Source organism: Rhipicephalus microplus, chromosome 9 (assembly GCF_043290135.1).
Source record: "Rhipicephalus microplus isolate Deutch F79 chromosome 9, USDA_Rmic, whole genome shotgun sequence".
Taxonomy (NCBI): domain Eukaryota; kingdom Metazoa; phylum Arthropoda; class Arachnida; order Ixodida; family Ixodidae; genus Rhipicephalus; species Rhipicephalus microplus.
Genome location: NC_134708.1, coordinates 55038246 through 55053586, shown reverse-complemented (window position 1 = coordinate 55053586; position 15341 = coordinate 55038246). Strand labels below are relative to the sequence as shown.

General features: G+C 42.9%; 1 protein-coding gene across 3 annotated transcripts in view; it reads right to left on the bottom strand.

Moving 5' to 3' along the window:
* The window catches only part of stan (Protocadherin-like wing polarity protein stan), a 78277-nt gene that overhangs the window by 52998 nt on the left and 9938 nt on the right, over positions 1-15341 (bottom strand). For all 3 annotated transcript variants that reach the window (XM_075873680.1, XM_075873681.1, XM_075873679.1), the window contains exons 3-9: positions 14111-14310; positions 12762-12905; positions 7299-7473; positions 5862-5987; positions 3414-3585; positions 2574-2778; positions 452-561 (exon numbers count right to left, since the gene is read on the bottom strand). In XM_075873680.1, the coding sequence (XP_075729795.1) occupies positions 452-561; positions 2574-2778; positions 3414-3585; positions 5862-5987; positions 7299-7473; positions 12762-12905; positions 14111-14310 (1132 nt within the window). The remainder of the gene's footprint in view (positions 1-451; positions 562-2573; positions 2779-3413; positions 3586-5861; positions 5988-7298; positions 7474-12761; positions 12906-14110; positions 14311-15341) is intronic.

The following is a 15341-nucleotide window of genomic DNA, read 5'->3' as shown; positions in this document are numbered from 1 at the left end:
TGTGTGAAGGGTTTAATGAAACGGTGGCGATAGCACGAAGCACATGTGCATATCGCCCTCATTTTCCTTCCACATCTTGCACACGTCAGAAGGTTCTTCCTGCCTGACACAATGTTAATGCGTATTTCAGCAAATTAATCAGTATAACTGTTCCCAGCAAAATAATACAGAGCTATTCTTGAAAGAAATATACTTCTTTAGTGTGCAGGGAATGTTTCAGAAGGAAGATAGAGCAGAGAGATAGGACAGAGCGTACACTTAACCAATTTTATTGCACAGATGGCAGGAATATATACACGGTCAAGAGGACGAGGAGATCACGCACAGAAAAAAGGACAAATGATGGCGCATGCGCCAGACCACCTTATTCCAATCTTGAAATGGCAACTTACATACAGAGCTAGAAAAATAAAGAACAACGTCAGACGGCATAATTGATGATTGATGTTACCTGTCTTCTAAATAGTGTGTTGTACTGTTGGCACAATTGTAGTTGCCCAGGCGGTTTTGAAAGCGGGTAGCCAGCACGGAATCGCAGCCGTCCACAGATAATGTCACAGTCTGCAATGCAAAAAAAAAATTAAATTGAAATAAAAAATTAATCCAAAGCTTCCAAAAATCATCGCAAGTGGACTGAGCTTAGTCCATCAAGTGATTCTGACAATGTGGCAACAGTTTCGCTCAAACACCGAACAAAACAAGGCAAACACGGAAAAGACATGCAGTGTTCACTAATGCCTACGTGCTTTCAGAAGCCAAGTCCAAGTGGTTCTGGGATATCTTCTATAGTTGAAACAATCAAACGGCTTTGAAAACTGTGAACCTCTCAACTCTTAACCTCCCTATACGAAACAGTTAGGTGCCTCATTATCACGCAGCACGCTCCTGCATACAACTTTAACATAACATGAACAACATGCTACTTCGGAAAAAAGAATAAAAAGAACTGCATGAGTATACAATAAAAACAACCTGGCGCAGCAAAGTCCGAATCTCTATAAGAACAGCCAAGCACAACTGAAGGTGTAAAGTGAAGCTTTAGAAACAACCATGCACAGTATAGTTTAATGCGTTAAAGAACTCATTTCGCAGAAATCCCAACATCGGCATTATTGGTTCAGAGCGAAAAATCGTCGTCTTGTCCGTGACCAAAGATTGAGAAAGATGCAAATAAAATAAATCCTAAAAATTTGCGGGTGTGAGCGAAGATCGAAGCCAGGCCGTTTCCATGGCAAGCTGGTGTTCTACCACACAGCCACCTGCCTGCTTGGAAATACAGTGACTGTAACCTAATCTGCTCGGAAAAGCAGTGAAAGTGACTTTCACACTTTACGAAGACTTGCATCCTGTATACAGGCCTCACAATACAATATGTAACGACTATTATCATAACGACTCAGCTGGCCACCCTTTATGAAAGGCACGCACGTTACTGTGCAAATTTTGGATCACGTAGTGAGTGCACAGCAAGTTCGAAACATTTCACGCGCACAATTGCTCGTGCTTTAAATCATGCTACCCATTACATAGAATGCAGCCATATGTGAAAGCTTCCCTCCGATTCTCACTACCCTGTTCAGCTCCTAAAAGCAAAGCTTAAGGGCCTCCAAACTTTTTTGCCATTTCCGGTTTCACCAATACATTTCAAGACATGCTTCACAGATATGCACCCACCATAATGAAGCTGCAAGTGATGAAAGACAACATTTTCTTAACTGCCACGCTTTGTACTTAATAGGACCCTGAAATGATTATTTGTCAATGTTTAGGCTAGAGCATTATCAAACCATTGGCACCACGAAGTTAGCGACATGTCGTGTACCAAGGCCGCGATGGACAATTATATCATACTCTCCATCTTACCCCTGTCTTGCCTCCTGAACTATTTAGACACTGGCATCGCTGGCGATCGCAGAGCTCTCATGGGCGCACTTGACCATTTGAGCTTTGCCGAGTCATGGCATCCAAGATTAGACGCCGAGACAGGTTGCACACAATCTCAGAGGTCATAGCCTTGTGTGCCCGGCAGCATGTCCACCGTCTGGCAACAGAGACGAAGATGGCAAGAGAGCAGTGGTTCATATCTGCTCCAACGGGTGCTGTTACCCTACCAGCTGATCTTACACACATTCCACACCCAATCAGATGAGCAGCCTCGATGACGTCGCAGTTCCAGTGGATGTCGTACTGTGAATGGGTGGTTGAAAATGCGTTTGGCTGAGCCGCAGTGATCAGCAGCGATTCGCAGCTTTAAAGTGTTGTAACAAATTACACAGTTTATACAGAGAGCTTAAATCAGTGGGTAAATGATCCTTAGGACTTGATCTGCCGGCCGAACACGTTTATAAAAAATCGTCAAAACCATTCCAGGGTCCCGTTAACTAATAAAGTTTTGGTGCAAGTTTGGGCACCAAAAGCAGTAACATGTATCAATAACAAACGTGACCTGTGTGGCAATAACTTACGTAATAATTTTTAAGGCTTCAGAGAGCTCCTGCGATTGTGCATGCATTCCTATGCGACAAAATATGTTGAAGCTAATAAAGAAAAAGAAGCCATTTATGAACGCTTACTCGATTGTAATAGCTGACTTCAACCTGGTGCCACTGCCCGTTGCTGACCTCGGTGGGCACCGCGACCGACACCTGACTCATGTTGACTCCAGTTGAGAACGAGAACACGACGCTGCCCTGCACAACCTCCAAGGCAACGAAGTCGTGCATGTCGTTGTAGCGTCCATTGTAGAGGAGCAGCCCGTTCCGTTTTTGTGTGGAAAAGCTAATTAGCAGGAAAGCCAGAATGAAAAAAAAGGCAGTTAGCACACTGGTAAATGAGTAGGCTACTGTCAAACGTCATTAATCGAAGCTGCACCATAAAAAAAAAATGGTTTGGTTATAGTGTCTCAAAAATTCATTACAAATGTACATTTGTAAGAGCATACCAATGGCAAGAATATTCTTAATTTACTTCGCTCTTACCAATAATTCCTAATGTTCGAAAATTCACTACACATAAACATCCATTCATAAAAGTGTATTGATGACCTATTCTTCACTTATTTTGTTATAACCAAGTATTCATTATTTACAAAAATTTGTTGTAAACATATATTCGCCGCCCTGTAGACAATTTCTCATTTAGTTCATTATAACCAGTAATTTGTTATACCCGCACATGCTGTATTAAGGTCTGATTGTGTTGAGTCGTGGCAAAACAATGTTTGCCACGGCTCGGTGACATGCACCATCAGAAAATGTCACTGTTAGGACTGTTATCTGCATTTATATCTCCCGGCATATCATCTCGACATTCACACTTCAGCAAAGTCTTGAGCGATAAATCTACCACACAACCCACGTGAATCTAGGGAGAAAGATCTACCGACAGTGTCAACCACGCAACTTTGCACACACCTGAGACGCAAATGCATGCGATGGCGCTGTCTCAGAGATGGGAACGTGACGTAGGACCCGCGGTTGAAACTGCGTGCTCTCAGTTGGCACTGGCCGTCTGTCCACAGGGGATCCTCGGTACAGTTGGCGCACTCTTGACCGCAATTCTTGATGTTGATCTCGCAGTTGGTTCCTAATAGGGAAATGAAACACGTCTCCAATATCTACAGTGGTTTCAGGTACAGCAAAAGCTTTAATGTGATGAAACTATTACTTATTCAGCTTTGCACAGAGTTAAAGCAATTACCGTCCTCCCAGTCACTCACTAAAGAAAGAAGAAATTCATAAATTACCCTGTATATTTATGCCTGCTTTGCAGGTGCCATGTTACTAAACATGGAAAATCTTCAGGACGCTTGTTGCCCTGCTATTTTAGTGCCCTGCTATCCTTGCCCCACGATGTAACAACTTTTGTAGCTGTCAATATTGGGTAACATGCCGAATATCAAACATATCACTCGAACAAAAGTCTTCTTATCCACGTTTTTCTGCGTTTCTTCCGCGAGCGCATTCACGGCCTTCTGAACCTTCAGGTTATAGTATTAACTTTTTTATGTGTGTTTGTAGACATATTACGTTTTGCAGGAGCTTACAATTACATTGCTAAGAGGCATGAAGGCTCATATTTCAAACAGAGCTTTGTAATTATTAAACACAAATGAATTATTTACTAAAGCCTCTAAGATGTACTTTATGCCGTAATGATGTTAACCAAACACGAAAACACACTTCTTTCTTCCCTTCATGTATTAACATTATAAAAAAATTAAGATTTGGGTAAGAAGAAGTGAAGGTTCTTCTAAGTCTGGGGGAATCTTTGAAAATGATTGGTCACACTTGTCTACAAGACAAATGATCTTTCTCTTTTTTGTTTTCCTGCGTATAAATTCTTTGTGTCAACTGTCAGAAAAAGCAGGCTTATAGTGCAGTCAAATCTTGTTACAGCGAAGCTCATATTGATAATTTTTCAAATTATTAACTTTATTGAAAATCTCCTCCAAATGCCGATTGGTTTAATGTAAAAATATTTCACTAGTACAACGAATTTCAGAATATGCAATGTTTTAGAATAACGCATAGAATTTTATTCCCCTTACATCTCCCCAACACTTCAAAATAATGAATAGGAATTTTAAAAAGTTACTCACTGCTGTAAAAATAATGCCCAGCTCCGTACCTCCCACAATCATTATCATGAGAATGCCTGCATATTTTTCTGTGCACCCGCACTATTTAAATGTGTAATAGCCCTGTCACTGTCACCATCGCCCGGTACTTGTTTTTCGTGTCAGGCTTTACCCCGTGGCCTTTGCTTTCGTCGGACAGTTTTACCTATGTGCTTTTGATTGGTAATTGAACATTCAAGATGAGCTCCGGAGGCAGCACAAAAAGAATGCTACAACAGTGAAAAATGCAACGTGAGTCACTTATGGGACGAAGTCACCAATGACTACTTGCGCACGCTTCTGTAATGGTTTAACACTACGCACAGTGTGACAACGATGCATGCTCATAATTAGCCAGTGTCCGATAAGATCAATACCATTTGTCATGATAAGGAAATGGCGATGGGAGCGGAGACGACGTTAAAACAGTATCGGTACTCGACACCGATGCTTCGCAGTGCGTAAAAAGGATGTGGGCGCTTAAGAGTTTGTCTCTTGGCCGTCGAGCTAGCCACAAAAGAATAGATTGCGCTCTTACTTAAATAAGCATGCACTGGTTTCGTAATATTAGATGTGAAGCAGTTCATTGACTAGCCTGAGTAACGCTGTCCCTTCGTCCGCACCGCGCTCCCCCAGCCGCAGGTGTTGGGGAGGTGCCAAGTAGGTCACGCCTTCCCTCGCAATGCGCGTGCATTGACCTCATTCTCTTCCTAGCCTGTCGCCGCTCGCTGTGTGTCACATTTCTCGCTTCACCCTCTCCACTGCTCGCAACATTCGAGCACACATAGAGTGAACAGTCTTTATATCTGCGATAAAACTTACATGAAACCCAAACGAGCTCGCGTGTCTTTGCTTTTCGAACAAACGTTTCCTTTAATAACTGGTACACTGAGTTTCACTTCAGACCGCTCTTCCAGCACTCGCGTCAATGCCCGTTTCAAGCGGGTCAACACCATGTGCACTGCTGCTGTTTTGCATCCCATCAGGGTTCTCTTCGAGAAGATGGTCCACAATTTTTTTTTCATGTTTTTTTGTGCTTATTAGAGCATCACGTGGTGGTGAATGTACGCACAGCGTAGGTAGGAGACTCACGTGGTTGCATTTATGATTTTTAGACAAATTATTATTACTTTCACAACAATGACTTCAAAATAATGAATGATTTTTAGCAGTCCCTTGAGATTCGTTGCATTGAGATTTCATTGTATGGCATATTCTATTATAGCATCGTCACATTTGTTACCTGTAAAACCTTCTTGACAGATGCATGTGTATCCAGACTCCCGTCGAATGCATGTCCCATTCTGGCCACAAGGATTTGAATAGCACAAGTTGATCTCAGTGTCGCAGTCATACTTCCTTTTCATACCTGGAACGTAGTGCAAGAAGAGTGTGTTCAACGTGAGCCACATTCTAAGAGTGTGAAAGGTAGGCTAGGAAGGCCTACACCCAACAGCTAAGTGACGCCCAGCCCGGAAAAAAAAAAAAAAAAAAAACTTACATTACCGACTCAACAAGACCAGCTAGACTGCAGGAAAAGCTTTGGAGGTTGAAGCAAACACTGTGTCATTTAGCACAAGCAAAATCACAAACAAAAAAAGAGGATTTCAAAAGCTGTGAGCCAATCTGTACGAAAGGAAACAGTTTTTAAAATTATTTGAAGGCTCTTGAAGTTTAAAAGTGCCAAAGCCATGGCAAGGTCAGCATGTAGGCTGTAGATGGGCTTGTGTTTACATTGTGAGCAGTTGCGTTTTTCAAACCTACTTGGGAATCTCAGTAATATTTAGTTATTGTGGATTGTCACGCCTGTCGAAATATGGCCATAATGTCATATGAAAGCCAACAAATTAATGCGAAAAAGGTGCAACCAAACACTACATCTGCACAGGTAAACGTACCATGAAATGCACAATTTTCGTTCAAATGATGAGGATCACTATCAACATAATTAGCAAATGATTATAAAGAGTAACCTCTGTAAAATCCTCGCCAGCTGTCATAACAGGTTACATGAGATCACACTGTTGTTGCACAAGCCATTCAAATAGTTTTGTGAAACAGGTTTGTGTGTGAATGCAAGAACCCAGTGGCTACATTTCAGATGCAATGTGAATTATCTCACTCGCAAAAAAAAATCCAAACAGCTCGGTAACTTTACAGTAGTGCTTACCAGTTTCCTGAATTCATTCATTGTAACATTCAATAATCTAATGTACAACTATGCATTGATATTGTGTCCACATTACATTATATTTATTCCACTGTGTCATTACTATAAACATTTCTGCCCCTTTCCTGCTGTGTTATTAGACAAATATTTTAGATGCTGGCTCAAAAGTGGGATCACTGTGATTTTGTCGCTATTTATTTTCACTTTGCCTGTATAAAACTGCTACTACACTACTCCTATAGCTGCTCCAACAGTTACTACTACTGCTATTATGCCACGACTAGAATAACTTTACTACTATGCTTGCTACAACTACTACACTACTAGTACACAATGTATGAAAGAAATGTAAGAATTGTTCAAGAGGATTGTGTGTTTCTTTATTTGACACAGTTAATAAAACCAAAAGACAGTAACAATGAGGCACTAGTTATTCGTTACATAGCACAACATAATCTAGTTAGTCTTACTGCTGTTCCCACAAGGTAAAACAAAACAAGCGAGACCCACCCGTAAAGCCGACAGGGCATCGGCAGGCAAATGTGTTGACAGGATAGATGGGCCGGAAAAGGACTGTGTCTGATGCGATGAACGAGGACGCGTTCCCAAACTTGAGCACAGACAGACACTCTTCGAAGTTGATGCACGGCTCACGGACACACAAGTTGTCGTCGAAGGGCAGCACCTGTAGTGACAGCAAACAGAACCTCACCAAACGTCATATCACATTATGCTGAGTGACGATGTGGTATAATATTGTTACACGTCGGACAGAAAGAGCATCATAGACGACGAAGACGATGAAAGCGACCGTGCTCGTGTTGTTGTTGCTGCTGTTCTTCCACCTTGGCTGCAGCTGCCTCTGACTCTCCCTGTATATTTTGTAAACATATTTATTTCATTCATTCTCTCACCCCCGTAACATTTGGTGGAGGTGCGGGGTATTCCCATACCCCGCACCCATACTACGTTTCTCATACCACGTTCCCATACCACGTTCCGCAAAAGATGTATGGAGTTTTATCGGCCTTTGTTCTTACTTTCGACGTTTCGTGAAGAATTTTGCTGACATTGCCCGACCACTTACGGAGCTACTAAAGAAGGACATGCCTTTTCATTGGGGTACTGACCAAGCAACTGCCTTCAGCACCCTTACAACATTACTTACTTCCCCACCCATCTTGGCCCATTTCGACCCGTCAGCCCATACTGAAGTTCGTACCGATGCCAGCGGACATGGAATTTGTGCTGTTCTTGCCCAGCGGCAACGAGGACAAGATCGCGTCATTGCTTATGCCAGTCGCCTCCTTTCTCCTTCGGAGAGCAAGTTTTCCATTACAGAACGTGAGTGCCTCGCACTAATATGGGCAGTCGGAAAATTTCGACCATACTTGTTTGGCCGCACCTTTTCGGTAATTACAGATCACCATGCCTTGTGCTGGCTGTCGTCCCTTAAAGATCCAACAGGACGACTTGGCCGTTGGGCCTTGAAACTACAAGAATACAGCTTCGACGTCCCATACAAATCTGGCCTGATGCACTAGGATGCCGACTGTCTATCCCGTCACCCCGTGGACCCACCTGACCTTTCAGCACATGATTCTGACCCTTGCGTCTTCGCCATGTCGGCTTTCACCGACATACGCAAGGAACAGCTCAGCGATGTCTACTTGCGGTCTATCATGCAGAGTCTACGCTCGCCCCACGTAGACCCGTCGCTACACTTGTTCGTTCTACACGATGGCATTCTTTACCGACGCAACACCAGCGCCGAAGGACCAGAGCTACTACTCGTAGTTCCTGCGACATTCCGTTCCGCTGTACTTGAACAGCTTCACGACGCCCCAACCGCGGGACATCTCGGGGTCACGCGCACGTACGATCGCGTGGGGCGTAGATTCTTCTGGCCAGGCCTTTACCGTTCTGTGCGCCGATACGTTGCTGCATGTGAGTCCTGTCAGCGCTCCAAACATTCCACCTTGCCACCAGCTGGTCCGCTCAAACCAATAGACGTACCCACCGTTCCCTTCTACCGCGTCGGTCTTGATCTCGTTGGACCATTTCCTACTTCTCTCACTGGAAACAAGTGGATAGCTGTAGCCACTGATTACGCCACAAGATACGCTATCACACGAGGGCTACCGACAAGCTGTGCCACTGACGTCGCGGACTTCTTGCTTCATGACGTAATTCTTCACCATGGCTCTCCTCGACAGCTGCCGACTGATCGTGGTCGCTCATTTCTTTCAAAAGTAGTAAGTGACATCCTTCGCTCGTGTTCGACGCGTCACAAGCTCACTACGGCCTATCACCCACAAACAAATGGTCTTACCGAGCGCCTAAATCGAACATTGACAACAATGCTCTCCCTGTACGTTTCCAAAGATCACCTTGATCGGGATAGTACTTTGCCCTATGTGACATTCGCGTACAATTCGTCACGCCACGATACCGCTGGCTTGTCCCCCTTCTATTTATTGTTCGGCCGCCATCCAGCGTTACCCTTCGAGACTCTTCTCCCATCAACTACGCGATTGGTAACAGAGTACGCCCGGGATGCCACTGCTCGGGCTCAAGTGGCCCGCCAAATCGCACGGGAACGTCTTCTTGGCTCGCAGCTCTCTCAGAAGGCCCGCTACGATAGCCATCACAGAGTAGTTTCCTACTCTCCAGGTTCATTGGTCCTCCTCTGGACACCATGCCGCCACATTGGCCTCTCTTCGATGCTCCTGTCTCGCTACTCGGGGCCTTACAAGGTTTTACGCCGGCTTACCGATGTCACATACGAGATTGCTCCGTTGGACAGTCAGTCATCGTCGTCCGCAACCGCTACTGACGTCGTCCACGTGACCCGCCTCAAATCGTAGATATCCGCATATGACCCTACTCTCCTTTAGGCGCCGAGACGGCGCTTCCAGCAGCGGGGGGTTATATGTTACACGACGTCGGACAGAAAGAGCATCATAGACGACGAAGACGATGAAAGCGACCGTGCTCGTGTTGTTGTTGCTGCTGTTCTTACATCTTGGCTGCAGCTGCCTCTGACTCTCCCTGTATATTTTGTAAATATATTTATTTCATTCATTCTCTCACCCCCGTAACAATATAAAGCTTTCCACGTGAAAAGACTGTTTGCAATAGTTAATTGTAAAAACACATTCTGGCACACTTTTTTGCTTTGGTTCATGTTACCATGCCATAGGTGGTGTGACCAATATAGCTAGGCTTGTGGGAATACTCGAATTAATATCGCAGTGCTCAAACTCACTTTGATTCGAGTTTAAATTGTAGAAAATTTCGAAGTATTCGAAAGGAACAAATAGATGTATATTGGTACGCATGCCACCCCCTGTAAAAGTGGTTTCACTGCAGTAAAGAAATGCTAAACAGCGAAAACACATGTGCATGTTAATTTGCATGTGTCTCCTTGTAAAAGTGGTTTGACTGCAATAAATTAGCGGTAAACTGTCAAAACGCCTATACAAGAAAACTCTGCACTGCCGCAAAGTCTTACTTGAAGGTTAAATGAACGTATTACCCCTCACATCGATTAATCATTTTTAAGTTTGAAAGCTTATTATACTGACTTATATACTCTAATTAAGCTTTAAAACAACATATTTTACAGGTGATCAGTGGCAGCCTACCGAAAGTCAAATCCAGCTACAATTTAAAATTGTTTCTACTTCGCTTAAACAAAACAAAAAAGTACATAGGCACAGGCTTTGTTTCAATTAAAAAAATATTGTGCAGGTTAGTTAGTCAAGACAAATTTGACCATTTTTCTTCATATTATGTGACATACACTATTCGAATTCATTTCAAAATAATTCGACAAAAATCACTATTTGCCTTCAACCAAAAATTAACTACTGACACAAGCCTAAGCACAAGGCTGTTACACAAACAGTTGACGACCGTTTTAAATGAGTGACAGCACGTAAAGCAAGGGCAAATAATGAATTAACGACAATACAAACACTGACTGACAATGTTTTTCTTTATAGCACAAAGGCAGTAAAGTACATGAAAACATGTTTTTCTTGTACTGTGGCTTAATTATTGTAGAGTTTTTTTTAATGCCCCAATAGTGCTGGTGCATGTTGGTGACTTAAGCGTGTATATGCAATAGCAATAGTGCAGTGAATGAGAATATCATTAAGAGAATAGTGCTCTGTGAATTGCAAAGAAAAAAAAAACATATGTGCACCTTATACATTCTGAAAATGGCACAGTTGGAACGTGTGCAAGATGATGTTATATTTACCAACAACACATAACATGAAAACATTTCTTGCAAACAATATTTGTTATAAGCACACATTAAACGTATGTCACATCAGTGATAGGTATCTTTGACGTTTCATTATATCTGGTCATTTGTTATATTGTTTGGGTGTGGTTGTAACAGTGGCCTCAACATGATGGTTCGTGCATGGTACGCAAACGATGTTCTGAAAAAAAAAAAAAAAAATGGCAGCATCTCCTGCGAGTTGCTGCTGTTGCACTAAGAATTCACATTGAGAAGAACCACTGAAGTCTGCTATGTTTAATAGTTTTTTTATTTTGTATCGCCGATTCCTTTCAAACCCATAGTAACCTGGCTCGATATTATTCGATATAACACAGGAAACATAAAATGTTTTCCATTTCCTTATATCAAGTTTTCACTGTAATCATAAAGAACTTGGAGGAAGCTTGAACTTCACACTCAAGAGAAGAAGGCAATCGGATAATCAGGCACTGTGTACATCGGCTTCTAATTTACTAGCCTAGTTTCGGTTCTTGGTGTATGCCTCAACTGTGCCACAAAGAAATTAACATTTGTGAACATAAAATTGGTCATTTCAAACTATCCTAGAATGCCTGTGGCAAGTACAGTTTTGAAGTGGCCCATACGCCTTAATTCTTCCTTTCGCAAATCAACACACAGCCTGTTACACATTTGTAAGGCAGCCTCTGAACCTACACAGCAGCTTACTTTATTGACGATTTTGCTGCTGCTGATGATTAAATGTGTCTGAGCACTTTTCAATGGGCGGAGCATCAAAACACCCACTCGTCGCGGAATTCGCATGTTTTGAAACGGCATGATTCTAGACTTCTGCTGTACAATATTACATGCATTTAGGAGACTACTCCCACTACATGACATTCATATCAGCGGCGGATCCAGAGGGGGGCGGTAGGGGTGATGCCCCCCCTCCCCAAAGCCTGTGTCTGCACCCGCCCCCTCTCTTTATCGGATTGTCCTCCACCGCCTATCACCAACTAGACAGTTGAGTGGAACCACTTGTTGTGAGCACACATTAGCAGTATTTTTGCCACGACAGGGTTTTCGTGCTACTAAAGACAAAAAAGTGAGGACCCCATCCCCTTCTTCAGTGTTACGAGTGACCCCCCCCCCCCCCTTCCTAAAATGAGTCGCTAGATCTGCCCCCGAATCATGAGGTAGCATTTTTTCTTAGAAGCACCTTTAAGCAATAGTGTGGCTCTCTGGTAGAACACCTGCTTGCCATGCAGAAACGTTCTGGGTTTGATTATCACTTGAACCAGAGATTACCCTGATTTATTTGATTAGTATCTATCTCAATTTTTTGCTCACTGACTTAAGACTTTTCACTAACGAGCAATGACACTGATGGGGCAATTTGTATGAAAAACACTCTCGTTAAAGCCCCGCCCCGGTGCTCTAGAGGCTAAGGTACTCGGCTGCTGACCCGCAGGTCGGGGGATCGAATCCCGGCTGCGGCGGCTGCATTTCCGATGGAGGCGGAAATGTTGTAGGCCCGTGTGCTCAGATTTGGGTGCACGTTAAAGAACCCCAGGTGGTCGAAATTTCCGGAGCCCTCCACTACGGTTCTCTCATAATCATATGGCGGTTTTTGAATGTTAAACCCCACATATTAATTAATCAATCAATAAATCAATCAACACTCTCGTTAAAGCTGTGTCAAGAACAAGAGAACTTACATGCACGTTAGTGAGTTTCGCCAGTATGGCTCTGTTGAGGTAGACCCTCTCCTGGAGGTACTGTGGTTGAAAGTAGTCGTCCTCGGTTCCCTTCAGTGCTGAGAAGCTCACATTCAGGACAGTGGTGTCAACGTCCGTATCGTCCTGAAAATAGGTGCAGTGTGACAAGTCGAAAGATGAAACTAGAAGCATAGCGAAAAAAATGAATGATAAGCGTGTACTTTCCTAGTAAGCTGCAGAGAAAAAAGTTCACACTTTGTCGAACAGAATTCTTGCGAGACCTAGGCTGATATACGGAAAACACTGACTAAAAAAAACCCCCGTGGGAAGCATGCAGGCACGTAGCCTGAAATTTTTGGGGGGAAGGGGGGGGGCCACCACTTTAATTTTGGGAGGGGCACCCCCTTAAAATGGCCATTTTTCGCTCCTTATGCCACAGCAAAAAAAATTTCCGGGGCGGGGGGCACTTGCTTGGTGTGCAACTTTTTGGCTACGCCCCTGGAAGCATGCAACAGATGCTTGTTTTGAAAAGAACAGCGAAAGGACACAACATTGGCATGGTTACGAAGACTCTTCAGGCACTACAAAAAAAAAAGGACAAGAAATATGAATCTCAATTCACTTCAAGCAAATATCTTATCTGAATGAACCAGCCAACGTAAACTAGAACTGATGATAGAGAGAGTAAAACGAGTATTTTTTGTTTTAATAGAAAAAAAGACAAAACGATAAGTATGGTGCAGGATCCTTGAGTTAATGTCTGTGATCTCTCAGTTGATGCTGTTGTTATTCAGAGGGACAGACTCTACCAGTCATGCAACCATGCAACACAATGTCGCATGACTCTGCATTAAAACTGCCATCGGTGATATGAAGTAAGCAACCTCATGATAATTTACACACTGAAGTGCGAAGTTGAACAAGACCGTTACTAATTTCAACAGCACATATAAGTAAGAAAACAAAATGAATACTAAATGATGACTTCTTTCTTGTATCCTGTAAACTTGCGAAACTGCCTGTTGATACCAGCTGCAGAACATTTAGCCAACTAGGGTAACACAAGCCAGCACTGAACCAGTTAGTTTTCTAACAGGACAATACAATTCAAAGCTATTTCACACAATTAATAAGCAAAAAAAAGAAGTGCTTACAACAAGCACACCATCGATTGCATTCACTATAGATATTTCATATTGATGTAAGTGCTGCTTTCTTTAACCAAGTGCATTTCAGACCAAATTGGTAATGCCTCGAGAACCAGCTCACACAAGATTAAACAAGTGTCAGATTTCTTTTAATATTAGGTAAAACGTACTTCTTATCACTCAAAACTTTGCAAACCTTACCTGAACACTAAATATGAAGACATTCTCTTTGGCACAAGGCACGATGGCGGCAAGGCCACTGACGAACTGGTCGTACAGAGGCGAGAGGAACTGCTCCTTGGTGATTCCGCCCAGACGCACGGTGACGCTGTTGAACAACATGGCTTCCGAGACGAGCCTCACTGAGAGGTGGCACATTGCCGACACCTCGTTGATGCCATCTGGTGACAAATCGAAAGAAGTCTTCCTGCTGCATTTGCTCTCTGCAATGCACTCCTTGAGCAAACACGTGAATGCGTGGCACAGGTGCTTCAGCTGTGGATAGCTCTAAAAGCAGTTCTCAATGTTTGGTGCAGATGCTTGCATATGACCCAGCGCAATTGAATAAAATAGCCCTGTTTTTTATTTATTTTGCATACCTTAAAATTCCAAAGCATTGAAGAGAGGTGCGGGTTATAATACATGAAAAAACAAAAACAAAAGAGGCATGTACGAATATACAAAAATAGTACTAAAATATTTGGAATAATATTTATGCATGCTTACACAAAACTAAAAAAGAAGGTATATTAACGGAACAGTAAAACACATATTATGTTAATGATTTGTCATCAAGTCTAGTTCTGTTTGGCTGAGACCCTGCTGTGTTCAATTGCTCTAATTGCACATCAGTGCACGTCCAACTGCTATTAGGAGAGTTCCAGTTGGTTTCAAAAGAAACTTGACCAAACTTAAGATCATATAAATTGGTTATGTATAGACATCATTCTGGATCAACATGGTATTAAGAATAGTGACGCGCGTATATGCCAGTGGTGGTGACAACGAAGCAGCACGAGTGTTCTTGGCCGAGAGCAGAGATGAAGAAGACGTGGCAGTCTTTGTCCTGTGATCGATAAAGCGTATTTGTTCGAGGTGCTTTGTGTGCTCGTCGATCCCGCGTCGTCACAATAGTTTTGGTGGGGCTCAATATGCTAAATGAATCCAGTTGATGGCCACTAAATGAGCAAGCCATGAAATTACATGAAAGTTTACCTTAACAATGGAACAATTATAATCCCATTTTTAAAAATAAGGTATTTGTAGGTCGAGTGATGACCAGCAGGAATCACTTGAAGCTAGATCTTTCTAGAACATTTCTTGGAGCTCCACACAAGTGCATTACACTCTCACATTTCCTTTCAATTGTGTTGCACACGGTAATGAATGTGATTACTGCAGTTAGGTTCACTTAAACATGTAGCGACGACAG